The 26193-nt window shown below is 36.9% G+C and overlaps 6 protein-coding genes across 8 annotated transcripts in view; 4 read left to right on the forward strand and 2 right to left on the reverse strand.

The window, feature by feature from the left end:
- The first annotated feature begins 332 nt into the window (after positions 1–332).
- On the forward strand, positions 333–5286 carry PpD3 (protein phosphatase D3). 2 transcript variants are annotated; one of them, XM_014237021.3, is made up of 9 exons: positions 333–397; positions 494–934; positions 1453–1691; positions 1758–1908; positions 1967–2088; positions 2362–2632; positions 2729–3179; positions 3270–3351; positions 3430–5286. In XM_014237021.3, the coding sequence occupies exons 2-9, from the start codon at positions 679–681 to the stop codon at positions 3490–3492; spliced, it is 1635 nt and encodes a 544-aa protein (XP_014092496.1). In that variant the 5' UTR covers positions 333–397; positions 494–678; the 3' UTR covers positions 3493–5286. The 2 variants fall into 2 exon arrangements, with proteins under 2 accessions (XP_014092496.1, XP_014092495.1); XM_014237020.3 differs by having other exon boundaries at positions 385–431.
- Positions 5287–5348: 62 nt separating this feature from the next.
- LOC106619056 (proline-rich protein 36) lies at positions 5349–10817 on the forward strand. Of its 2 annotated transcripts, none has more exons than XM_036368010.2 (4): positions 5349–5690; positions 5742–5805; positions 5864–6063; positions 6132–10817. In XM_036368010.2, exons 3-4 carry the CDS (start codon positions 5880–5882, stop codon positions 10679–10681), a joined length of 4734 nt encoding a protein of 1577 aa, XP_036223903.2. In that variant the 5' UTR covers positions 5349–5690; positions 5742–5805; positions 5864–5879; the 3' UTR covers positions 10682–10817. The 2 variants fall into 2 exon arrangements, with proteins under 2 accessions (XP_036223903.2, XP_014092498.2); XM_014237023.3 differs by having other exon boundaries at positions 5758–5805.
- Positions 10818–11161: 344 nt separating this feature from the next.
- On the reverse strand, positions 11162–15971 carry Tti1 (Telo2 interacting protein 1). Its single transcript, XM_014237032.3, has 10 exons — positions 15664–15971; positions 15283–15603; positions 15047–15224; positions 13863–14963; positions 13689–13791; positions 13453–13608; positions 12781–12923; positions 12022–12719; positions 11882–11953; positions 11162–11801 (listed from the first exon to the last, which is right to left on the reverse strand). Exons 1-10 carry the CDS (start codon positions 15846–15848, stop codon positions 11504–11506), a joined length of 3255 nt encoding a protein of 1084 aa, XP_014092507.3. The 5' UTR covers positions 15849–15971; the 3' UTR covers positions 11162–11503.
- Positions 15972–16497: 526 nt separating this feature from the next.
- On the forward strand, positions 16498–18529 carry PNKP (Polynucleotide kinase 3'-phosphatase). Its single transcript, XM_014237005.3, has 3 exons — positions 16498–16742; positions 16808–18001; positions 18057–18529. The coding sequence occupies exons 2-3, from the start codon at positions 16831–16833 to the stop codon at positions 18497–18499; spliced, it is 1614 nt and encodes a 537-aa protein (XP_014092480.2). The 5' UTR covers positions 16498–16742; positions 16808–16830; the 3' UTR covers positions 18500–18529.
- Positions 18446–19370, reverse strand: Arl2 (ADP ribosylation factor-like 2). Its single transcript, XM_014237006.3, has 3 exons — positions 19202–19370; positions 18770–19124; positions 18446–18694 (listed from the first exon to the last, which is right to left on the reverse strand). The coding sequence occupies exons 1-3, from the start codon at positions 19264–19266 to the stop codon at positions 18560–18562; spliced, it is 555 nt and encodes a 184-aa protein (XP_014092481.1). The 5' UTR covers positions 19267–19370; the 3' UTR covers positions 18446–18559.
- A 414-nt stretch (positions 19371–19784) lies between these two features.
- Positions 19785–26193, forward strand: part of gukh (GUK-holder) — a 116160-nt gene continuing 109751 nt past the window's right edge. The window contains exon 1 of the mRNA XM_014237019.3: positions 19785–22503. Coding sequence (XP_014092494.3) covers positions 21546–22503 — 958 coding nt within the window. The 5' untranslated portion in view covers positions 19785–21545. The remainder of the gene's footprint in view (positions 22504–26193) is intronic.

Raw genomic sequence — 26193 nt, forward strand, 5'->3', positions numbered from 1 at the left:
GGTTGGTTCCTATATAGAAAATTGGTAAAAACATACTCCCCAGAAAGAGTAATCGCTTTTATGACATATACAGTAATATAATATATGTATAAAACTTCTGCTTACTGTTATAAACCATCAGCTCTGTTCTGTTAGTCTGCAACAAAAACTGATATATAACAAAATATTATTACCAACAGGTTTGAATTATGCAGGGAAAATTTTCGAAATCGCACTTCATCATTTTACAGGGGAATTTTCAATCAGTTGACAAAATCAATTTAAACAAAATAAATAAAATAAAATAAATTTCTCGCACTATCTTAAAACATAAGTTATGTGGCATCACTGAATTATATGTCAGAAAATTTCCTTTCCTAGACGAGCACCTTTTTTTTCATTTCAGAAACTCAAGCAGGTAAATCGAGAGAAAAGTTCGGAAAAGTTAGAATGTAATATTTGTAATTTCTTAAAGACATTAAATTAAGAAAACTATTTAATTTTCGGTACAAAGTATATAAAAAGAAGGACGCGTTTATCAAACACAGAACTCGTAGATAATCAAATTATATACACCTCAGCGCCAACGCATTCACTTGCACGAGTATCAAACCCCCTATAAAGGAAGTGCAGCATACGAATCGGTGATAAAGGAATAAAAAAATTGTGAAGAAAATTTAAGGGAAAATTGCTGGAAACATGTCGGCGGCGCAAGTTGAAGTGCAACAAAACAATGAGGATAAAACATTGGGTGGAGTGAGTAAAGCACCCACTAAAGACACCGACTCAACCGCCTCCTCCCTCAATAACGCGTTGAACGAGAATAATAATGCAGTGGAAAAGACCACTAATATGGATACGTCAACAACACCGCAAGAGCCAACTAACAATGGTGTCGATGAAGAAAAGGATTTAGCCGAAAATTACAAAAATCAGGGAAATGAGCTGTTGAAGAGTAAGTAAAATTAGTGTTGACACTAGCCAAGTAATACTTATATGACCATAAAAAGTATTTAGTCGTTGTATAAGATTTGCGCGGATTAAATATTTTAAAGTCGTTGCTCTTTCATTTAATAAGTACGCGCGTGTGTTAAACGAAAAACATTGCGCGCACCCTTAATCGTGCCTCATTCTAACCTTAAACTGTACTATACCCCACAACAACATAGACGGCAAATATGCAAATATTGAGTATGACAACCCGCCGAACTGATTCCCTTCTATCGTCTTAACGTTTTTCATACTAATGTAATATATGTAGTTGTCATTATGTGTTAATTGGTCTGATAATGTAAATTGAATTTGGGACGACTCAAAAAGTACAAAGTCAAAATGTTGAATGCATTGATTATTTTTATTTAATGAAATTATATAAACAAAAAAATATCAGTATGTTTTAGCCCTTTTTTTGTAATACTACTACTATGTCGTTCATTCCAAAATATCAAGAACTAACTTGCTTTTTATACGCAGAGAAGGAATTCACTAAAGCAATTGAAATGTACACGAAAGCTATAGAGTTATGTCCTTGTGCAATATACTATGCCAACCGTTCACTAGCTCATTTGCGAGAAGAGAGTTTTGGTTACGCGCTGCAAGACGGTATTGCAGCTGTCAAAGCGGATCCAACGTACTTGAAGGGCTATTATCGTCGTGCCGCAGCTCAAATGTCACTCGGTAAATTCAAGCAAGCGTTAGCCGATTTTGAATATGTAAGTAGAGACAATTTATGTGTTAAATAAATAATATAATTTGGTTATTTTGATTTGAAATTTTAGGTCTCAAAATGTCGACCCAATGACAAAGATGCTAAACTTAAGTATACGGAATGCAATAAAATAGTTAAAATGCGTGCTTTCGAACGTGCCATCGCGGTTGATACACCCGAAAAAACGTTAGCCGAAATGTATAAAGAATTAGAAGACATAGGTAAAATAAATGTGCAATTAATTGTATGATCATAGTTTTTATTTCTTAAGAATTATAGCTATCGAAGATGCTTATACGGGGCCGGCCCTCAAAGATAACAAAGTAACATTGGAATTCATGTTGGAGCTAATGGAGCATTACAAAAACCAAAAAATTTTGCACCGTAAATACGCTTATAAAGTACGTATTATAATTCATAATATAGTTTTTAAGTATTTAATTTCATAATTGAATTTCTCTCTATGACCAATACTTTTATTATATACATATTACATACATACATATATACAAGTACATATGATAATCGTTTAGAGATTAGATTAATATTTGTATTTAATTCTAAATGTTCGCCGTCATAATTCTGATTACGTACTAAACATATGTTCGACTTTTTGTTAGCCTACGCAATATCTATATCTGAATATAAAATCATTTCACTGAATTATTTTTCAGATACTCTGCGATGTTGACGAATATATGCGGACGCAACCCTCGCTCGTTGACATTAATGTACCCGATGAATCGAAATTTACAATTTGTGGCGATATTCATGGTCAGTTCTATGATCTTATGAATATCTTCAAAATAAATGGCTTGCCATCGCCGACGAATCCATATCTATTCAATGGCGATTTCGTTGATAGAGGCTCTTTTTCTGTGGAGTGTATATTCACACTTTTCGGTTTTAAACTTTTATATCCGAATCACTTCTTTATGTCTCGTGGTAATTATTAAACTAAATTTATTTATTTATTTTTTGTTTTTTGTTACATGTGAATTTTACTGAGATTAATTATTTGATTTAATTTATTTATTTAAGGCAACCATGAGAGCATAAATATGAATCACATGTACGGCTTCACTGGTGAAGTATCGGCAAAATATACCTCCCGCATGGCTGATATGTTTACGCGTGTATTCAATTGGTTGCCGCTATGCCATTGCATTAACAAGAAGATTCTCGTTATGCATGGTGGTCTGTTTTCGAAAGACAATGTCGTTTTAGATGATCTACGCTGCATCGATCGCAACTGCCAGCCACCAGAAGAGGGACTCATGTGTGAACTATTATGGTCCGATCCGCAAGCATGGCCGGGACGTGGACCCTCGAAACGTGGTGTCGGCATACAATTCGGACCCGATGTTACAAAAACATTTTGTAACCGAAATAATCTGGATTATGTTGTACGCAGTCATGAAGTCAAAGATATGGGTTACGAAGTCACACATGATGGCCAATGTATTACAGTGTTTTCAGCACCTAATTACTGGTAAGTCACGTCAATTTGTAATGTAAAGAATGCAAACCTTTATATCGCAATATCGTAAATAAAATTGTTTACCGTAATTTTTTCTACCAGCGATACTATGGGCAATATGGGCGCTTTTATAACAATAAAAGGCAATGATTTGAATCCGAATTTCAAATCATTCGAATCTGTGGTGAGTATATTCATAAACACTTTTTTACTATACTTTGAAAGTTTGTGTATTTAATGGAAATTTTTCATTCCAATACAGCCTCATCCTGATGTAAAGCCAATGGCATATGCAAACAGCTTAATGAGCATGCTCTCCATGTAGTTTAAGTTGACACTGTATAGTAATATAAAATTAGGGTGGCGTTTAAGCAAGTATTGTATATCTTAAACAAGAAAACAAAAGATACAAAAAGAAACTAAAATCAATAGACGATAGAACATAAATAACAGCATGTCGTATGAACACTACCGCATTTTGAACTCAAAAATTGCTCACGACATAAAGTCACAGAGTTTCACATTTATAAAGAAAAAGGGTAAACTGGTGCTTAGTATAGAATCCCTATAATGAAAAAAAAAAATGCAAACTACAATCTATTTTTAACTTGAATGGTGAAAAACAACAATTACTATATAATTTTAATAGTATACCGTATTGAGAACCGTTGATTCATTGTATTCGAAATACGCATTTTTAGCGTAAAAACCGCTTCCTAAAAGCTTGGCTTTGTTGGCTTCTATTTTACATATTTCCAAAACAAAAAAAAAAACAATAATAAGAACGAATTAAATTACATAACTTATATATTTATGCAAATACGAATTGATTTGATTGATTCTTGTTTTCAATTTTTAAAGTCGAAAATAATGTTTGTTAAAAAGTCAGTTAAAAACACTTAAAATGTGACGTACAACATTTTTTTAATATAATTCATTGCGCTGTTTGCCAATTTTCAAATTGTTTTGCAAATTTTATCAATTATATTAAGTCAACCAAAATCTAAATTACGCCACATTTTAGTTTTATTTTGAACACTTACAGATATACAACTGTAAAAAAATGTATAGAAAAAGAGAATGAAAAATATGTTTTGCTATGAAAATATCCAGAAGCGGCGTTTTATTCGTTTTTTTAACTATATAATTTAAAAGTCTTGTGCAAAAAGCTCTACATACTATCAGGGTTGCAAATAATGAATTAAACAATTAAAGGAATTCATTTTTAATTTTTATCCGCGAAAATTTTTATTAAAACTTTTTTGTTAATTTTGAATCCTAAATACGGGATTGAAAAATAAAGTTTTAAAATTTCAAAAACCGGATTAAAATATATTTAATCCCAAATACCGGTTAAAAAAAAATAATCCCAAACATAAAATTAAGAATTAAAAACAAAAGATTTAGAATTACAATTTTTTTCTCGTTTGCGTTTTCTACCATTTTGAACTAGAGCTCGCACTATCATCGTTTTCAATTTTCTAGAACACTGGTCGGCAAACCTACGCGATTTTGGCCACTTTTAATTCTGATTTTTGGGTTAAAAATTAAATTCTATTATATATAAACTTATTTTATTATATTATAAAAAAAAATTTCATTAAAAACTGGGATTAAAAATTGAAAAGTTTATTTTTTTAATTCAGTAGCAAAAATTGAAAATTCCATTTTGTTAAATTTTTTAAATTTAATCTTTTCAAAATGTTAGGTACCTAACTATTAACAAAATAGTTTTACTTTTATTTCAAATTTCTTAATTTCATTTAAAGTTATGTTAACCGCTATGTTTGAGTTTAGGTCTAGTGTAAGCAGTATAAAACGAGAAATTGTAAAGAAAACCAGCCGCATAGAACATAAAGTGGTGCATGCATGTTGCCGAATGAATTTATCTCTCATGAATGTACGCCTGGCTGGGCTAGATGCCACATACTCTTAGTAACACATACATATATTTATATATACATATATATATTCTTATTAAGTGTGAAAATGGAAAATTGCATTTTGATATGCGTGAACTGGAATGAAAACAAAGTATAGAGCAATTAAAACAATACATACGTACATATGTATCAAATTAAAATTTTTAATAAAGCGAACTTAAAAAAGTTTCAAAACATTTCTTCGTGTATTCTTAAACCAACACAACATATGGTTACACTGCCTCCAATGTGGCAGTTGCTTCAAGCAACTTTTTTTTAATGTATTTTTGTTTTTTCTTTTGAACTTTACACACACCACATGTGCCACAAAATTCAGACTTTCAAAAACATTACAAAAAAAATTTTTTTTTAGTAAAAAAAAATTATATTTCTAAAACATTTAGTTTGTAGTAAAATTTCCGTTAAATCTCAGTTCAAAATTCGCCAGTTTGCTGTTTTACCAATCGAATAGCTTCCGACAAATTTGGAGCCAGCTTTTCGCCACGAAATATATTTTTGGTTTACAGGATTCGAATTTGTTTATTTTTTTTTAGCATTGAACATATGAAGCGCCAAATTTCTACCTACACAAAACAATGAGGTATTTCAAGTGCGATTTGTTGGCGTCAGCCATTAATTGCAAAATATTTAGTTGCTTCTGTTTTTAGTTGCCCGCCTGATTCAAATACAACGCCAACATATTTCGAAAATCGAAGGTATTCGACTGGAAGTTTGTATCGCATATAACAAGTAACGGTATTTTTCTCTTCGAAGAACACAGTTTAATAGCATGCAGGAAATTAATGAGGATAGTGTGCGTGGTTGTCGACCGGCAAGACAATATGGTCCCAGACAAGGTTTGAACACAGGCACGCCTAGATTTCCGCCATCGCCACGTCAATATGAGGCACACGAATTTGGCTTAGACGAAGATGAACAATTTCAACATCCGCGTATGTTCGAAAATCTTAACTGTAAGTTAACAACGCGCACGTCAAGTACGCTTCGTATCCCCGCACTCACGTCGTATTTCATTCCGCAGTTGAAACGAATGCTGGGGCTTTCGAAGCGATGCGTACGGCAAACGCTAGGCCAGCATATCAACAGCAGCCTCAATTCAATATATGTGATCTGCCTTCAGAACAATTGGATGATTTTTCGAGCCCTAACTTTAGCGAGGCCTATGACGAGGGCACTTGCAATGTTTGTCCGCAACAGCAAAAAACGCCTGATATTTGCGATATTTCCGCGCCGGACTTTTGCGATATATCAGATGCTTCACCGTGGCCGACTCAAACGCCGCCAAGGCGTATGCAGTCACCTAGAAGACAGCAACAAAAAACCCCTGATATTTGCGATATATCCGCGCCGGACTTTTGCGATATATCAGCCATTTCAACTGGCCCCCCGAGGCGTACACAATCGCCAGGGAGACAACAAAGAAGGCAATCATTTCCGGATAGTTGCTTGGATGACGAATCAGCTCCAATATATAATAGCACAATGCGCTCACCGACACCACAAATACATTATACACCTATTGGTTTGATGGATACACCCGATGTGTGTGCACCAACACCACCGGCTCCAACACCAACACCGCCTCCTCATTTCTCGCCAATCAGACTACAGCCGTCGCCTGTACAATATCCCAGCGAATGTTTGGAAGATATTTCAGTGCCTTCATTTGAACGCACTGTCTGCGATATGCCATCACCGTCTTCACCAGCAAGAGTACAAATGCCGCAGGATTTGCCTTCCGATATGGTTTGCGATATTAGCGCTCCGTCGTTCGGTTCACCGCCAACGCCATCCATGTCTTTTCCAAGTGAGGCATTAGAACAAATGACAATGCCTTCATTTGAAGACGCCTCATGTGGTTCACCATTAGATAGGCGCTTCCTCTTGGATTCCAGATTAGCTGAAGAAAGCCCGCCGTCATTCGCCTCCTCACGTGTTTCCTCGCCGAGACGATCTGTCTCTAGAAGAGACACACCTTATCCATCAACGCCAATATCACAAGAGGTCTGTCCTTCACCGTGTCCGGTACTCCAACAGGAGCAACAACCCTACGAACCCACTCCGATGCGCAAACGACATTCACCACCTCGTAGGTTCAATCTTGCGAAGTTAATGTCACAACGTTCAGCAGCTGCAGAATGCTCACCAATGAGAACTTCCTGTCCTTCTACAGTAGGCACACCTACACCACCAGCGCCACATTTTTCCTATTACTCTCCGACACCTGTCCGGGGGCGCTCCCTACCTAAGGACTTGCCTAGTGAATGTCTAACAGACGTCAGCCAGCCATCATACTACAGCAGTCCCTCTCGAACGCCTGGTCAAATGCCTCCTCTACCCAGTAATTTACCTAGCGAATGTCTTGGAGATATTAGTGAGCCATCATATGAAAGGACCCCACCTGCCCGAACACCGTCACTGCCACATGATCTGCCATCCGAACTTTTATGTGATATGTCACAACCGATGTACGACACGCCCCGCAGTGAACGTTTGTCCAGCATGACAATGCCTTCATTTGAAGATGCATCCTGTGGATCACCATTGGATCGACGATTTTTATTGGATTCAAGAATTATGGACGAAAGTCAACCATCTTTTGCACCTTCACCTCGCAGTTTATCACCGTGCAGATCATTTTCACCGTGTGTTCAACCGGTAACAACATGTCCGTCCATTCCACATGCACAATCCCGATCTGTAACGCCTCAACGATTACTTTATTCTCCGCGATATTCACCAGCACCGCGGTCTGTACGTTCAAGGAGTCCCTCGCCTGTATGTTCTCCTACACCACCTGCACCGCATTTCAGTTTGCGATCCCCTACACCGGTTAGATCACCAACCAGATGTCCAATGCCAAGAGATATGCCTGATGAATATTTGACAGATATAACTGAACCAGAATATTTTAGCAGTTATTACAACGCTTCTCCCCCTCAAAGATCATTCCCCAGTAATATGGGTAGTGAATGCATATCTGATATTAGTGCTCCATGTTTTGAGAGGACGCCACCTAATAGGACTCCAGAAATGCCAAAGGATCTACCTTCAGATATGATATGTGACATAAGCTCACCAAAGTATCAATCGCCTGGTAGCGAACATTTATCTTTTGAATCGATGCCCTCTTTTGCGGACACTTCGTGTGGATCCCCATTGGACCGAAGATTCCTTTTAGATCCCCATTTGGCTGATGAATCCATGCCAACGATGGTTTCTTCTAGATCACCATCCCTTTCACCTGGAAACCAGTCTTCATCACGTGTAAAGGATGAATCGAGCTTTGACAAAACATATTGCGAAATACTTCAGCGTTTCAATTCATTAAAATCTAAAATTGATGCACCTCCGGCTGGCACGTCTGGACATCAAACACAACCTAGTTTGGACAGTGGCCGGCTGCCGCCAGCTGAATGTGTTCGAGAAACAGTTATAGAAAGAACAGAAAACGAGAATGGACAACTTGAAAGCACCACTCAACACATTGTTGTCACGATTGATCCATGCGGATCCATACAAACACACACTAAAGAGATTAAGACTAAATATCCAAATAGTTCACCTAACAGGTTAGCCCCTCCTTCCGCGGATTCTGGTATACTCAGCCAAAGCCCAAGGCCAGCAGAACAGGTTGAAAATTTGCGTGACTCAATTCGTAGACGTTTAAGCTTCGATCTATCCGACATGCCAAGTGACAACCTAGCCGACGTCACTCCACCTTGTGTCGATGACTTACCGTCTATGTCCACAGAAAATATTCTGCAGCATTTATCAAGTATTCCCGAGGAACAACTGTCAAGAGTTTCAGCACCATCGTATCGAACTCCCCCTGTTCCATCTGTTTCCTATCCAAGTGAAATGTTAGATGAAATGTCGATACCATCTTTCCAGAATGCGTCATGCGGTTCACCGCTGGATCGGCGATTCCTACTGGATCCCAGGCTAGCAGACGAGAGCCCACCATTATTTGCATCATCTTACGTCTCATCACCAACACCACCTTATCGTTCTGGACATTCAACAGCGCAAACGCCGCATTTACGTAGTCGAGACCAAACATCGTTTCAAGCATTCACTCCTCAACGTCCATTGAACACAATGCAACCAGAGTTTGGTACTATTAGGTCACCCGAACGGTTTCAACCGCTTTCATCACCTTTAAGAGAAGTACATTCGCCCTCAATGCACACCCCACCAGCGCCCCACTTTTCACTGCGTTCACCTACACCTATTGGTCCGCCACCGAGACGGAGTTTTCCAACAAATTTACCTCACGAGCAATTAGCTGACATAAGTGAGCCAGCTTTCTTCAGTAGTACACCGGTCACTTCACCACGAAGATTTTCGCTACCAACAAACATGCCAAGTGAACGGCTAGACGATATAAGCCAACCATCCTACCAGAGAACTCCACCTCCGCAAACACCGCGCACACCCACGAACTTACCCAGCGAAATGCTTGGAAATATATCTGCACCTTCTTACCAATCACCAGCAAGTGAACATATTTCACATGTCACTATGCCCAGTTTTGAGGATGTCTCATATGAATCACCACTAGATAGACGATTCCTCTTAGACCCCAGAATTGCGGATGAGTCTATGCCAACATTGCTGAGAACGCCATCCACACAACGATCACCCATTACCAGTACACAAAGACCAGGTACAAGTACACCAAGACCTCCCGCAGCTAGACGTCGCCTTTCGTATAGTCAGCCGGACTCAACCAGAGGTAGTCCTTTCAGAGGCAGTCCCAAAAGGAGTAACTCTGAGGGTAGGGGTGGTCAGGGTCTTCGCGGGCCAGCAACCGTAGAGCAAACACACACAACAATTAAACAAAGTGGCACCTACGAACAACAACACAGTGTCACGCCTGGGCAGTCTGGAACGCAAGGGCGCCACCGCCCAACGACATTAATGGATACCTCGAAAGAGCAACTGAAAATAACGACGTCGACTGTTTCTATTTCACGAGTTTACCACGACGGACCAACTGAAAGTGCAACAGGTGGTCACCAACGCAGGAGAAGTATGTCACTGCCTAGTGAAAACCTTGGCGATATTTCAATGCCTGCTAGTCCACCGTCAATGGGAATGTCGACAACAAATCATATACAACAACGAAAAATGTCACCAATGAGCCAAATGCTCAATGACATTTCGATGCCGTCAGGTCCGCCATCAATGTCTATGACACGAAGTGGGCATTCAACGCCACGTCGAAATCGACGAAGATCTGTTCAAGATGTCAATGATATATCGCCCATTTCTTTTGCATCTACAATGCCCTCCACAGATAGATCTGGATCGAGTACGGGTGGTGGAAGAACAGGTGGCAAATATACGTCAACGTCATCAAGAGGTTTCTCTGGCTTAGCAAATTACGCGCCTTTCTGTGAACAGATTCGTTCGCGTAATAATTCCAATGCGTGTGATCCCTGTGACGCTTGCTGCCCCACTGTTCATGATGTAAATACTTGTGCTGATTTTTCCAATTCAGATACATGTGATCCATGTGCTGGTTTTCTAGATTCTAACAGATCTCACAATAATAATACTTGTTAAAGAGATAAAATTCAATTGGTAAAACAAAACAGCGAAACGTTTCAAATTGCACAACAAATTCACATAAAAACATTCAGAACGCAAAATTTTATGTAATGAGTCATGAAAAAGCAATAAAAATATTTTTGAAGTAAAATATGCTTTTTATACCCTGAAAAGCATATATTGAGTTTGCCATGAAGTTTGTAACTCCTAGAAGAAAACGTCGGAGACCCTCTATAATATATATATATATAAGTGATCAACATGACAAGCTGAGTCGATTTAGCCGCGTCCGTCTGTCTGTCTGCGTGTTTGTATATACGCGAATTAGTTCCTCAGTTTTTAAGCTATCGATCGGAAATTTTGCACCAGTTCTTTCCTAAGTAAAAAGCAGCTCATTTATCGGAACAGCCGATTTCGGACCACTATAGCATACAGCTGGTATACAAACTGACCGATCAAAATCAAAATCTTGTATGGAAAAATAATCAAAATATATACTTGTATATCGAATTATATTTACTGTTTAATCGCACATTTTATATTTTAGTTTTCGTATTGACTGCATACCGCATGAACAATTTTTGTTTTACTTTGCATCCATATAACGAATGCAAAGTTTTCGGATTCATATTATGATATGATAAAAAATAATATTAATTTAAAAAGTAAATTTCTTAAGTAAATATTTCTCATTTATAAATATCTAATTTGGGAACAGGAATTTTCAATTAAATGTTGCTATTGTTATTGTAAGAATGCACAAAATCACCAAATTGTCTTTGGAGTATCAAAAGCAACCGAGTATATTATAGCTTAAATAATATTATTCAAATACAGCTACATAGATGTAAAATTTTTACGAAAGTTTTTCAACACTTTTTCTGCATTGTCTTTATGATTGGTTATGTGGGCTTTCTTAAGCACAACCATGTACGCCAGCGGTGCATTATACAGACGCAAACGAAGATAGAACTTGATGGCCAACTCTTGCAATTCCTTCGGCTGCTCTTTCGCAAGGTAAAGCGATACAATTTCGGCGATATCATTCAAATGTTTGCCATCGATTTGTAAGCTCTCAATGAGATTGGCAAAATTCTCAAGCAGAATCACTTGTAGTTTATACTCTTGCGTGTGACTGCAAAAAGCAATATGAAAGAAATATTTTACTCTTATAATAATCTAATTTTAATCTAGTAAATGTTTTTGAAAACTTACGCTGTGATTGTTTCCATCACGCTGTTTTTAGATGATTTTTGCAAGAAATCTTTCAGATTGGGTATCACATCACTATAAAATGAAAAACAATAACATTAAGTAACTGAATTGTTGAAGCAAACACGCACAAAATAACATACTTTAAGCTACGTTTCAGTATGAATTCCTTAGCATGCGTTGCCAGCACGTTCAACAATGTGAAACAGCGATTTAAAACCACGGCTTCGTTGTTGCGAAATTTCTCCACTAATGGTGACCACATTAAGTGCACCAATGGCAGCAGCTCATCTTCATAATCACGCAGTAAAGGCACAGCCTGTATTAAACACTCGAGCGCAAGTATCTGGTGCGTTTGGTCAACAAAGCTCACAAACTTTAAAACCTGACTTGTTATATCCTTAACCATTAGTATATGACGTGGTAATTGTGGCTTCAAATCATCTTCCGTCTCCTCATCTTTCATCTCAACATCATCCGTAGTGTTTGTTGTGGTTTTTGCAGTTGTTTCGTTCTCCATATTCACACTTTCATCCACAACGATTGCATTGCTTCTTTCCAATATATCCAGCCAATTTTGTAAGTGATCTACTTCTTGTGTATGCTCGACTTGCATGGGCACAGAGGACACTTCTACATCACTTGACATTTGCCAGCGGGCGACATGTTTCACAAACGCATTGAAAACACGCAAAAATGCATTCATATTTTCCGATTGTTGAGATTTACTACATTCATTGTATATTGTTTGGAAAATGTTTTCCAAATGTGGTAACGCTCTGCGAGTGCTTAGTTGAAGCAGTACCGTTAGTATGTCAACCGCAGCCTGGCTTTCAGGTGACTGCCGAAAAAATTAAATTATGTTAATAAATGGTTATATAAATTTAGTTAAATATACCAACCCGCTTTAAAATGGTATTCAAATGATAACTAAGGTAATCGGTATGCGCTTCAATCATTTCGGAGATATTTGCAAATTTTAACGCCTTTTGTATGGAGACTAAGCAAAAGTTGGCCGCTTGATAAACCATTGTGTTGCTGCTTGCTGTGGAAGAAATAGATAATATATATATAAAACAAGAAAAAAACATTAATTTCGTCTGCACCGAAGCTAAAATATATTTCACAAATAAAATAGTGTTCACACAAGAACTTGAGATGGATTGATCAGTTTGTATGGCACTTATATGCTATAGTAACTCGTTCTGAACAATTATTCCGCAGAATATACCGTTGTCTCGGATAATAATCCATGTCAAATTTCGTGATAATATCTTGTCAAATAAAAAAGTTTCCGATTTTATCGGCATGTTTATATGGCAGCTATATGTTATTGTGTTACGATATCAGCGGTTCCGACAAATGAGCAGCTTCTTAGTGATAAAAGGACTGGTGCCAAACTAGTTCGCGTATATACAGACGGACAGACATATGGGCATGGCTAAATCGACTCACTTCCTCACGCTGAGCATTTATATAATATATATATATATATATATATATGTTTTATAGAGTATCCGACGTTTCCCTCTGGATGATACAAACTTCGCGGCAAACTTCATATACATACATACCTACTTTTAAAAGCACTTTGTGTAGGCAACGAAATATATAACGGTTGAAACTCTCGCCAAAATGTGTTGCGCAGTGTCCTAAAACATCCAAAGATAGGCATGTGTGCAATACATTGAATTCGGCATCTAAAATTGTGACACGCTGTGACCTGCTCACTATAAATGCAGTTGAAAATATAAAAAGTTATTATGTTTATTGCTTAATAATGTTTTATAAGCTTATTTAAATTTCAAACCTAAATCCGCATCCTTTTCATCATCGGAGTCCACGTCTTGTGTTCTAATTTCTACCGCCGACTCATATAAGCCGGGTGTATTGTCCACAAACCAGTTTGTTGGCTAAATGATAGCACGAAAAAATTTGATTCACTTAAGATATATAAAAATAAATATACGATCAGATGAAATACCTTGTCCACCTTTAGCCGCCAGCTTGCATCAGGCCGCAATGCTAAATGCCAGTGTTTATCATTCAATATTTCCTCAGTAAGTATTTCTACCAATTCTATATGGGTAGAATTATTCCGGCTTTCATCACCTGTGCCGACCCAAAGCATTATTTGCAAAATTTCATTCATGGCTTCACTGTTTTGATCCAGTAGCTCCAAGAGAAAATCATACACCAAGCGATTCAAACCATTTATATTGCCTAAAATCTCACAAATATCTTTCACTAATTTTATGCAACGTTCGCTATTCAAATGTTTATATTGCCGCCAATTGAGTTTTACACATTCAGTTAAATCAGCCTCCACAACTTCTCGTACTGCATATTCCTCCGTTAAAAAATCGCGACATAGTTTCATATCAACTGCTGAAAGCAGACATCTACAAAGCATTTCTAAATTTTTCGGCACCAACAACAGAGAATTTATTCTCGAAGAGCATAAGTTTTTCAGAAACCCCTTTAAAAAAATCAATTCAGCGTATTGCTCAGCATCGGCACAGCGATTGATTATGCGTGGTAATTTTGCTAAATGTTCATCGAATAATGTATCGGCGTACTCGTCAAAAATACTATCAATAGCATTGTCCTGTTGTTGTGACTGTGATAATGTTTGTGCACATAGTTGACTGATATACTTATCTTCATCCTCCGACATGGATATCACGTTCCCGAGTAAAAGCAGAAAATTTCCTGAAAGATTATGGCCGCAACGTTCTATTAAAGTGCAACACATACGTGCATATTCGGTACGCACGCGCACTGAATCGTGCGAACGCAAAATACTTGTTTGTGTATAAACTATGCGGAGCTTCACTGAAGTATCATTAAACCATTCTTTGGAGCGACCGCTGCTTTGCATACGCTTCAGGCGATTTTCAATTTGCTCTTGAGAGCTTTTGTTGGTCGTTGCATAATTATCGAATTCAGATGAATCGTTTTTATGTTGCGACCCCTGATTGAACAGATTTTTAAATTCATTTTTATCGTAGCAGTGTTTGATTGCTACATCACCTGAATGATCGTAAATCACGCACAGTATCCGACCCAGTGCTTTAATGGCTGTCTAAAAGTATGAAACATATATAACGGAAAAACCAGATATTCAATATAAAGAGTAATTTCTATATAATAAATTCATATACTTACCGCCTTAAGTGTTTCGCCTAATTTTTCATCGGCAAGGCTAGTTTTTAATAAGACAGTAACAATTTTTGGCAAAAATATAAAAATCGTATCGGCTACTTGATTTCTTAGTACCACATCTGTAAATTCCGCTTCATCATGCACATAAAAAATTGTCATTAAACAAACGAGAGATGCAATTCTGGAAGATATATAAATATTTGCCTATGCCATTAAATTAATAACGCGTTATTACTTACACTAATTTCCGATACTTTTCTTTTTCAATAAATTCAACTAGCGATAATAGTATCTGTCCGAGGAGCATAGCAGATTCTTGCTTATAAAATACCTCAAGTACATCACTACTAGAGCGACGCAATGCCTCTGCAATGCATTGTACTGAAACCAACTTTAATTCCTCGCTTATATTCGGACGTGTTGTGATTGCACCAGATTCACGAATTTGCTTTAGTACAATTACCAACAATGTGCGCAATTCTTGTATGTCATCTAAGTACAGGTTGGACATAACAATGCGCACGCAATCCAAAATGCCCGTCATTAAGTCCTGATTTGCCCTACAGAAGAAAGGTTATTTGCGCCCTTTTATAAATAATATTTTTAATACTATAGCATACCCATTTAGCTCTTCCAATTTTAGAACGAGTGGCGCCAATATTTGTGAATGGAATACTTTCATTTGTCTAAAGTTGAATTGCAACAGTTCGTAGCGAAGCCGCTCCAAATGCTCCCTGTTGGGCGCCCGCAAAAACATGTCCAACGCTGGTTTTACTTTTAATACAAATTGTTCAAATGAGGCCATTTTGGCTTTACATTTAGATAAGTCGTTGAATTCAATAAAAATTAGTTTAATTAACTTTTTACAGTAAACTCAAAATGTAAAAGTGCCGGTACACGGCGTAGTAAACAGTCGAATATAAGAAAAAACAAAGTCAGCTGATTTTAAGGTCGATTTCAAATATGCCAAAAATGAAATGATCGATAATTCGTAGTTTTATAAAGCCATTACTATACGAGTTTAGTTTGTATCTTAACTAATAGTAGCAGCTAGCTATCAGGGAGAAGAAAATTTACAGTTGCTCTCAGAAAGAGCGCAATATCGCAAAAATTAAGAAACGGGAAACCAGCAGAAACTAGCAGGAAAATATCAAAATGAGGTTTTTCTCAATCACTTGATATCAACAAATAAAAATCAATCAATAGAATTCTTATTTTTACATTTCAAAACTAGCAGCTCTCTCAGCTTGTTACGCTCTAGGCTTGTGCTCTCTTCTGCTGGTTTTTTGAGTTAAGAAACGCTTTTCCATTAGAAACTTTGCTACCTAGCATTAGTTAGCAACTAAGATAAAAACCTATTACGTGCGTAAGCATAGCAATGGGTCTAATTGCGTAAACTAATTTTTTAAACATATGAAAATCAAAAGCAAGCAACTTAAAATTGGTTCCTATTCACAAAGTGACGTTGGTTGTTTGCACGCAATCTATTGCTTGATAGTAGAAGAAATTCAACGTCTGCGTTTTCGAAACCAAGCTCCAACGAGTAATGTTGTTTCGGCTTGGTGTAAAAAATCTGTGACGCTTTTTATTTATCGACTTTTACGATTGATTGCGGAAATGTAATCATTACGGCGCGACCAATCAAAATTTTTTATAGTATAAACTGTATATTTATTTTATTGTAAAGTAATTTAAAGTTGTAAGATATTGAACAAATAGTTGAAACACATATTTGTATATAAACAGCTCTTTCCACAATTTCAGTTATAACGGTACTACGAGCAGTAATGTCGATTGCCAAATCTTTGAAACGTTCCTTGTCGGATGCTGGTGGATCCAAAATTTCCAAGCGAATATGTTTTCTGCAACCAATGACATCAGATTATAATTCTATTAATTTGAATTCCGGGATAAATGTGGTAGGACGAAACTCTGAAACTGGCATAAGAGATGTCCATTGTTCCAAGCGACAACTGGAACTCGACGTAGACATGGAAAATACACGAGCTAAATTGCGAGTAATTGGTGAAAATCCTTGCAGCGTCAATGGTTTAATGATAATGCAAAATAACGAATGCAATCTGGAGCACGGAGACATCATTGAATGTGTTTACGGTAAACTTCAATTTGAGCTACAATTCAAACCGTCACCTACAGCGGAAACGAAAATTAAAAATGAAAAACAAAACCAGCAACCCACTAACGAAGATAAATCGAATGAAAACAGCGTAAGTAAAAATGGTTCGGGAAAATGGGAATCCGTAGGAAACGGATCTATGATGGTATACAACGACGATGCAGTAAAAGCGTCAAACAAAATAGCTGGATATGATATTGATGGCACAATTATTACCACCAAGTCTGGTAATGTTTTTCCAAAACATACCGACGACTGGCAAATATTATACCCCGAAGTACCAAAAAAATTAAAATCGTTATATCAAAGTGGATACAAAATTTGCTTTTTCACCAATCAAGGAGGTATAGGAAGTGGCAAAATAAAATTGGATGATTTTAAAAGAAAAATAAAAGATATACTAAAAAAATTAGCGGTACCTGTACAAGTTTTTATCGCTATCGAAGAAGGTCATTATAGGAAACCATTGATTGGAATGTGGCAATATTTAGTGGATAATAAAAACGATGGCATTGATGTAGATTTAAGCAAAAGCTTCTTTGTGGGCGATGCGGCCGGACGGCCAGAAAGCGGCAGTGGCAAGAACAAACGTAGGAAAGATCATTCTTTGGCAGACCGTAGGTTTGCTGCTAATATAGATGTGTCTTTTTACACTCCTGAAGAGCACTTCTTGGGTAAACCCACGGAGCAATGGCTGAAATCAGATTATAAGCCAAGCGAGATTATAAATAACACCGACATCCCGCTTTTGGAACCGAAAAATGTAGATATTCCTGCTGATAATTGTGAAATGATTATTATGGTGGGCTTACCCGGATCCGGTAAGTTTTCAAACATAAATTTATGGAAGTCGCATTTAAATAATTTGTATTTCAGGTAAAAGTTATTTTTGTCAAGAGTATCTTGAACAACATAACTACACTATTGCCAACGCTGACAAAGCAGGAAGCACTCAGGCATGTCTCAAAATATGTGAGAAGGCTTTGGGAGCCGGGACATCTTGTGTCGTGGACAATACAAATGTGGATGTTGAGTCGCGGAAAAAGTTTATGACGCTAGCAAAGAAATACAATGTCCCTTGTCGTTGTTTCGTTATGAACGTGCCATTGGATCAAGTACGTCATAATATAAAATACAGACATCTTACGGATAGTAGCCACTCAAAGATAAATGAAATGGTTTTTAATATGATGAAGAAAAAATTTAAAAATCCAACAGTGGACGAAGGATTCACACATATTGTCAAAGTAAATTTAAAACCGAAATTCAAGAGCACAACGGAGGAGCAACTATACAAATTATATTTATTAGAAAAATAAGTGCTAAATATTAAGCTGAATAATACTAAAGTTGAATGTTCCTTTCTCACTATGTGATCATTAATCTAAGGTAAATATGCGCTTAGCAATATCATCTATAAGCCAATCCATAGCTCCTAAGAGTTTTTCTCCAGTTACCGCACTCACACCCACAACTAACCAATGATGTGTGGTTATATCGTCAAGCTCAAGGACCTACAAAAGTAAATATATATATATATATATATATATATAAATAGAGATACAAAAATGTTTTTTAAAATAATTTACATCTTTGATATCATTTGCGCTAAGTGCTCCAGGTAAATCCTGTTTGTTTGCTAGTACAAGCAGTGTAGCGCCAGCAAGACGTTCCTCTTGTAGCAAAACTCTCAGTTCTTGTTTACATGATTCAAGGCGCATACGATCTGCGCTGTCTACCACCCATACCAGGCCATCAGTTGATTCGAAGTAATTTCGCCAGTATGAACGAAGTGATTTCTGTCCACCCACATCCCAGAGATTCAGCATATATCCATTATGTTCCAAAGTTTTAATATTAAATCCCAGCGTGGGGGAGATTGTGTCTATTGATTCACCATTAAATCTCTTTAATATGGTTGTTTTACCGGCATTGTCTAGTCCTCTGGTGGGTGAAAATATATACCATATATAAAAGTATGAATCACTAGTATTTTTATTTTAGCATTTAACCATACATACAATAGAAGTATTCGCATCTCCTTTTCTTTCTGTCTCATTTTCTTCAAAACTGAAAGGAAACCCATTTTTAACTGCAAATATATCACAAAATTTTTAATTAAATTTCCATATGCACTTGGAATTTGTAAGTTCTTGTTTATATATTTTTTGACAATTGTTTAATTTCGAAGTTAGGGATGACAACTAGGCGATAATCATGTGTTAATAAACGATATGTTTTCACATAGTAGTATTTCAGGAAAGTAATACATTTTTATATATAAATATCTCTTTTTGTATAAAATTAATTGACAAATATGAAAGCGTTTAATTCAAAAGAATTTTGTATAGATCTTTTCAATATTTATTTTCTCTTGCTCTCAAAACAAGCTATACCTGTATAAAAAGTATATCTAGGTCACTAAACATTTTCAACTGAAAACTTTTATAAAATAAATGTGCTTTTTGTACGCAACCCTAATCAGCCCCAATTTTCGTAATTGGTTTCGGAATTTCAAATTTCAGTGTGCCCGACTAAATATACACGTGCATAAGGGGTAATAAAATTCCCAGCATTACGGCAGCAGCAGCTGCCAACACCAGGCCATTCATGAATATGTGGCGCGCGCGTCTCAGTCGATTACGGACCGGTGTGCAAGAATGAAGTGTTTGAAAGTGTTGTACGGTGGTTTTTGAAGCGAGTTCGTTTATAATTCAAATTGCCAATTCGGTTAAGCAGTCAACAAGGAAATGGCTCAGTGGGAACAATACCTATACTTCCGGGCTGTCTAACAAATTTCACGCGAAATAACGATATTTGTATAAACAAATGTGTACGATACAAAGTGGCAGCAAAATAATATACGATTTACTCGTATAATAGTTGTGTTACTTAAAGCAAAATTGTGAACAAATATGCAGTAATACTGTTGAATGTAGTGTTGTTGTTCGAAGTTTTTCTAACTTTTAAAAACTAATTTTAACACGAACGTTAAGTTTGAATTAATTTGGTGTGTGGCCATTTCATACATGTCTTAATTCCGCACCACATAAAGCATATATAAACTTCTGATTCAAGTGACGAACAATGTTCGTAGAAGAAAACCAGTAAAACCGCCTTGCCAGCATCGTCAGTCACTTACCTGTATACCTACCAACGCGTCCCGGTCTACATGAGCCAAACAAACCATTGAGACTGCCGTGAAAGAATCTTGAAAAGAGCGACAGCCACGCGATATGTCGAAGCAACATACTATGAATCTTATAGATGCTTAACAGCTCTACATCGCTGACCGAGAATGATAACTGAACCAATTGTTTTGCGTTTGATTTGAGATGAGAGAAGATATCCGTGGGTTGGAGTGCGAATAAAGATATGAAATGTAATTGTACTGAAGTGTAAAGTGTTTGTAGAAAGAGTGAATGTAAGTATATGGCAATGTTTGGGAACACATAACCAACTTGATCAATAACTAAAATAATATTAAATATTATATAAAATAACAACAATCACACACATGTAAACATAACTCAAACTATAGTGAAATTCTGAAATATTGTGCAAAGATTAATATACATACACATAAAAATGCTTCTATTGAGAAGCATAAAAACCAAGGAAGCTATTTCATAAATCCAGCGGGGCGACGAAAGGGCAACCGTGTATGCTGGCAGCCAAAGGCGCTGTGTCTGTGCCTGTACTGAGGATTTATTATACGAACATGAGCTCAAAGTTGTTTTTCCAGTTTTTTGCTTTGAACCACGACAAGCATTAAAAATATTTACAGTGCCGGCAAATGAAGATGAAGAAAATGTTGAATATCAAAGCTAACATTAAAAAAAAATTAAAAAAGTAAAACAAAAAGTGCGACAAGGGAGCAGCAGAGGTGAAAAATAATAAGTGAGAGAAGTTCTTAAAGTGTAGTAGGTGCTGATAATAAGAAAGCGTAATATACATATAAGGTGTAGAACCATATCAACAGCAGAGATTAAGCGATAAGTGTAATCAGTTAAATATAAAAAAAAAAATTAAGTAAAATATGTTTATCATTTAAAAAGTGTTTATAAAAAGTGATGTGTAATGAAGAAAAAATGCTGAAGTGCCAGTGCCAACAAAACCTCACAGTGCCTACTTATTGTGAAAAGAAAATTGGTTTTATATAAAACCACACTGCCATTTTTTAACAACCTAACATAATGTAGTAATTTTTCCTTACAACAAAGTTTGATTTCGCATTGTAATAACAATTGTAAAAAGTACCAAAACGTTGCCGGCCGGTCGCCACTTATTTTGCCTACGCAAATAATTGCGATAACAAATAAAAATACCCACTCTCTTCATACTTAAGCACACTGAGAGCCGAAGATGCCATTCGTACAGCGTGTCGTGCAACCGACACGGCTGGCATTAGCTTCCGCCTCCTCCAGAAATGAGGAGCGCACGCGAGCCGCCAAATTCCAATGCACGCCCGGCAAATGTAAAAACAACAACTGCATTAATAAACAAACGATACAAACACAACTGCCACAACAACACATGAGCGTAGAAAATGTGAGAGAGGAAGCTTGTATTGAGAATGGTGGTGTACTTTCAAGGACAACATCCATTGCCAAGGACACTGCACAGCAGCAACAGCAAACAAGGAGTCTTGCGGGCACACCCACCGCGGGTGCCAACCACACCACCGTTACACGAGCTATAATACACGTGTCGCAGCAAAACGGCGAAACAACGAGCACACTTGGTTTCACAGCAACAAAAGCAACTGCCACATCAGCGCCAACAACGCCGATGCGTGATGTCGTCGATTGCTCACATCATAATAATCATCATCAACAACAACAACTTCAGCAACAGAATCAAATAAACGGTTATACATGCAGTTTCAGTTATGCTACCGATACGGAGGAAGAGATTTCCGTGGCATCAACATCCACACCAGCGGCTCCGCTTTCATTAAAGAAGCTCAAACACCATGTGGAATTCTTGTCCACTGCACCATCACCAACGCGTAGCGCCAGCGCTGGTGAGATCGGCCAGCAGCAGCAAAGTCAACGACAATTGCAACGACAGCGTCAACAACGCACACAATCGCCAACAGCAGCGAAAATTGTGTCCGGTCATGAATTCGAATCCATCAGTAATCTCACATTGAGTAATGCCTTGCGGCAATTGGCATCGCTGGTGCTGTTAGCAAATGATATTTTCGATGAGTTGCAGACAGAGCTGCTGTCGGTTGGTGAGCGTGCGCGCACCGTGCAACGTAAAATCATAGCTGTGGAGCAGCGCGTCTCCGTCTACGATCCGAAGATGGTCACAGTTCGTAAGTGTCATAAAATTATTATTATTTTCTTACTTCCTTCATATAACTATTGTAATAATTTAGTAAAACGTATATTAATAGTACAAGTACTTGTCGATAGTGAGCGATCACCATTATTTTAATCGTTAATTTTGTTACGAAGAAGTTTTCATAAAGGTGCTCATAAATTGTTCTCTTGCCACCCCATGCATTTTCTCTATTTCTTTTGCTTTGTTTCATCTCACTGTTGAGTTCTTGTCTTACAAAAAGAGAACAATCAAGAATCGCTTGCATAAAATAGTTGAAAGTTAAATTTATCTGGAATGGTTCCCCGAATGGTTTTCTACATGTCGAACTAGTAGAAGAAGTATAGCTGTCATACAAACTGACCGATCCAAATCCAGTTGTTGCATTAAAACATTTTTTATTTGACAAAATATCTTTACGAAATTTAGCATAGATATTGGACAATAATCTACAACAACGCTACAATCTCCGAATATATTGTTCAGATTGGATTATTGTAGCATTACTATAGCACATAATTGACCAATCAAAATCAAGATAAATTTTTTTTTATACCCTTTTATGCTATATAGTCCTACGCTCGAACTGGACCTAGAAGAAATACTAAATGCTATAAGAAATGCATGTGAAGGCAATTATAGTTCCGTTAAAACCGAAGTTAGCGTTTTTTCTTGTATTATTCTCCGTTCTTTGCCAGATATTAGCTAAACAGAATCCGAACATATCTAAGCTTGAAATTACTGTGAAAATTTAAAAAATCTTTTTTTAGTAAATTAATTGTTTTCGCAGGAAGAAAGTAGAACGTAAAGCAGAGCGTGATTCTGTTGTCAGTTTTTTACTTATTGTTAAAACACAAGTATTCAGACATAACAAGTATACATAATACAAAAATAATTAAAAAGTTATCACAACACAAACAAGTGCAACTGATAAAATCTTATCTCAATGTCGGTATGTAAACATTGCGTTCCAATTTTTCATATTCTACTCTTACTAGTATGTAATTTATACATATGTAATTTTAAAATCTTATCGAACCCACAACTCAACGCATTCAACGCCACCTGACGCTCGACCGGCAAAAAGTGCGCAATAAATATTCAATTCAATTTTTGCCTAACTAAATAGCAGAAAAGTAGCGCCTCTGCCACTTCGGCACTTCACCACCTACAACAGTCACCTACCTCTGGCTGTGTGCATGTTCGTGTGTGTGAATAGCCCACTCCGCCTTTGTTACCCCATTGAAGTAAGAATAACTTAATAATTAATGAAACCAGGCCAACCGGCGGCCAAGTGTGAAATGCCCATTGCATTTGTTGTATTTGTTTTTGCTCTGTGTAAAAAGGCGAAAATCACAAATTATCACCTTCGCTAAATGCTTGCCTACGGAAAAGAAGCAATTAAAAATGGCAAATAAAAGCGCGAAGAACTTGAAGAGGCAAAAAACAAAAACGTTCTGCAAAAAACATGAAAAGTCGCTGAGCAAAAAATAAAAAAAATTGAAATAGAAATGGTTAGTAAAGTTGGTTAGCGCGGAATTGGCAACAACAGCCTGAGAGAATGCCACCCTATTCTGTTTCTTTTATGCAGTATTTCATCTAATTTGCTTGCTGGTCTTGTTAACTATTGTTATAATAATGATGATGTTGTGCAGAGCAGGCGCTAATTTCTGCCCTGAGTTAAAGTTGGTATTAAAAAAAAAAATAAAAATAAAAGGTTGCAATTATGATAAAAAGCAGAGTGCAAGACCTTACGTCAAAAACGTAACGAACTGTCAAACTTTCAAAGTAATTGTAAACAAAGCCTTCTGCGCTTTCTGCTTGAGTAGTTAATAATTCAGCGCACTCATCCACAGCTAACTTCTTGCACAATACATAACTGCACATTTTTCTTACAGGGTCAGATGGTGTAGCATATGTCTTTACAAACGACTATTATAGCACACTTTAATTGCAATTTAAAAGTGTGATAATTTTTATGATAGCGTAATATTGCAGAACATATTTTTAAAGTTTGGAAAGCATATGGTTACAGGCAGCGTAGTGCCTGAGTATACTTTTATGTGATTTGTATGTATTACGTAGTGCTGGATATTACTTTTTATTTTGAAACTTTTGGTTCTTCATTAATTTGAAGTCTCAACACTAATCCATTAAATATTTAATTAATAAACCAGCTGGCTTTAGTTGCTTTATTTTTAATTCAAAGCATAGATATTCACATAAGCTCATAAATCATGGCTTAATGCTTTGGACATTGGATTTTTCGATGAAAGTTTCTCCAAATTTTATAAGAACATCTGCTAGAAGTAAAATTCATGGGTTTATGAGAATTTATTTTAAAAGTCAGAGTGAGAACTGGATAGGTTAGATTGGGTTAAAATGTCGATTCTAATTCGACAACTGAGAACACCGGCCCATTGTTATGCCTAAAAACTCCTAACTATTGAGCGATTGACTCACAAGACTCAACAACGCACTTGGATGCTGCCACAAATTTTTTGCGACTGATATTAATTTCTACTTAGCTATTTCGCCTAGTTCGCCGAAGATATGACTGCCGGGATGTTTCAATCCTAGTCTTACAAAAGCTGGACATACAACTGTGACATTTAGCGCTGACATAATTTTCAGCCTTACCGCAGCACATTTACTAGACAATGTCCAGTGAGAAATTCGACGATTGCGGCAAGAATAACCTTACCGAGGGCAAGTGCCTCAGTGGATCTCCTGCGTTCTGCATTAGGTCAGAAGGATCTGTGCCTGCTAAACTCACATGAAATCCACAATCCAGCGCTAGAACGCAGGAGTACAACGGAGGCTCAACTCGTTCCCATGCCGATGTGATTGGGACTAGGCTGCCCTCTCTTGCGAGCTCGATGCTACCTTGATGCTATTGATAATGAGGACAGATCGTCCTTAACTAACTTTTAGCGCATAGTGAGCAAGCTCATAGCTAGTATTGTCACTCTACTGTCAGAGTGAGCCTCCAACATCTAGTTCCCTCTAAGTTTCGAGCCATCCTTGAAAAAACGTACTGTAAAGCTATCAATAGTTGACTCTGCGACGCAGTTATCTAAGTTTTCACAACTTATTTCCTACTTGGTCGAGTTATTTTAATATTTCTCCCGAAAAATATGAATAAAATAGTTTTTGAGGGTTAAAAGGGTATGAACATGTTACGGTTTGAACCCCTTATTTCCTAAAGTACTTTTCCTTTCTGACGAAAACTGCACAACAAATTGTGATATTTTGAAACGAAATGACGATTGACCCAACCAACATTTTACAAATTTTAGGATTACTATTTAACCTTTTAGGTTTTTGCTAGCTTTGTACATTGCTATTATCTAGTACATATGTATATCCAAAGTATTGTGGGTCATACAACAGCTGAACAGTATTTTCTTCGGGTACTGCACTTATTAATTTAGGTTTATAAAATATGATTTTATTTAGAAAACGAAGTCGAAAAAGTTTGCCGGTTTTGAACCGAAAATTTTGCGTCTACAGTTGTACATACGTACATTCATGTATGTATGTATCAATATATGTATATACCTATGTACTCAAGTACGTGCTCCCATCGCTGATGAGTCAGCTAATTCGATTCGAATAAATTTCGAAAACATTTTATATTGCACATTTGCCGTCTGATGTCTCAACTTTATGTAGAATTTACGTA

The sequence above is a fragment of the Bactrocera oleae genome, chromosome 2 (genome assembly GCF_042242935.1).
Source record: "Bactrocera oleae isolate idBacOlea1 chromosome 2, idBacOlea1, whole genome shotgun sequence".
NCBI lineage: Eukaryota > Metazoa > Arthropoda > Insecta > Diptera > Tephritidae > Bactrocera > Bactrocera oleae.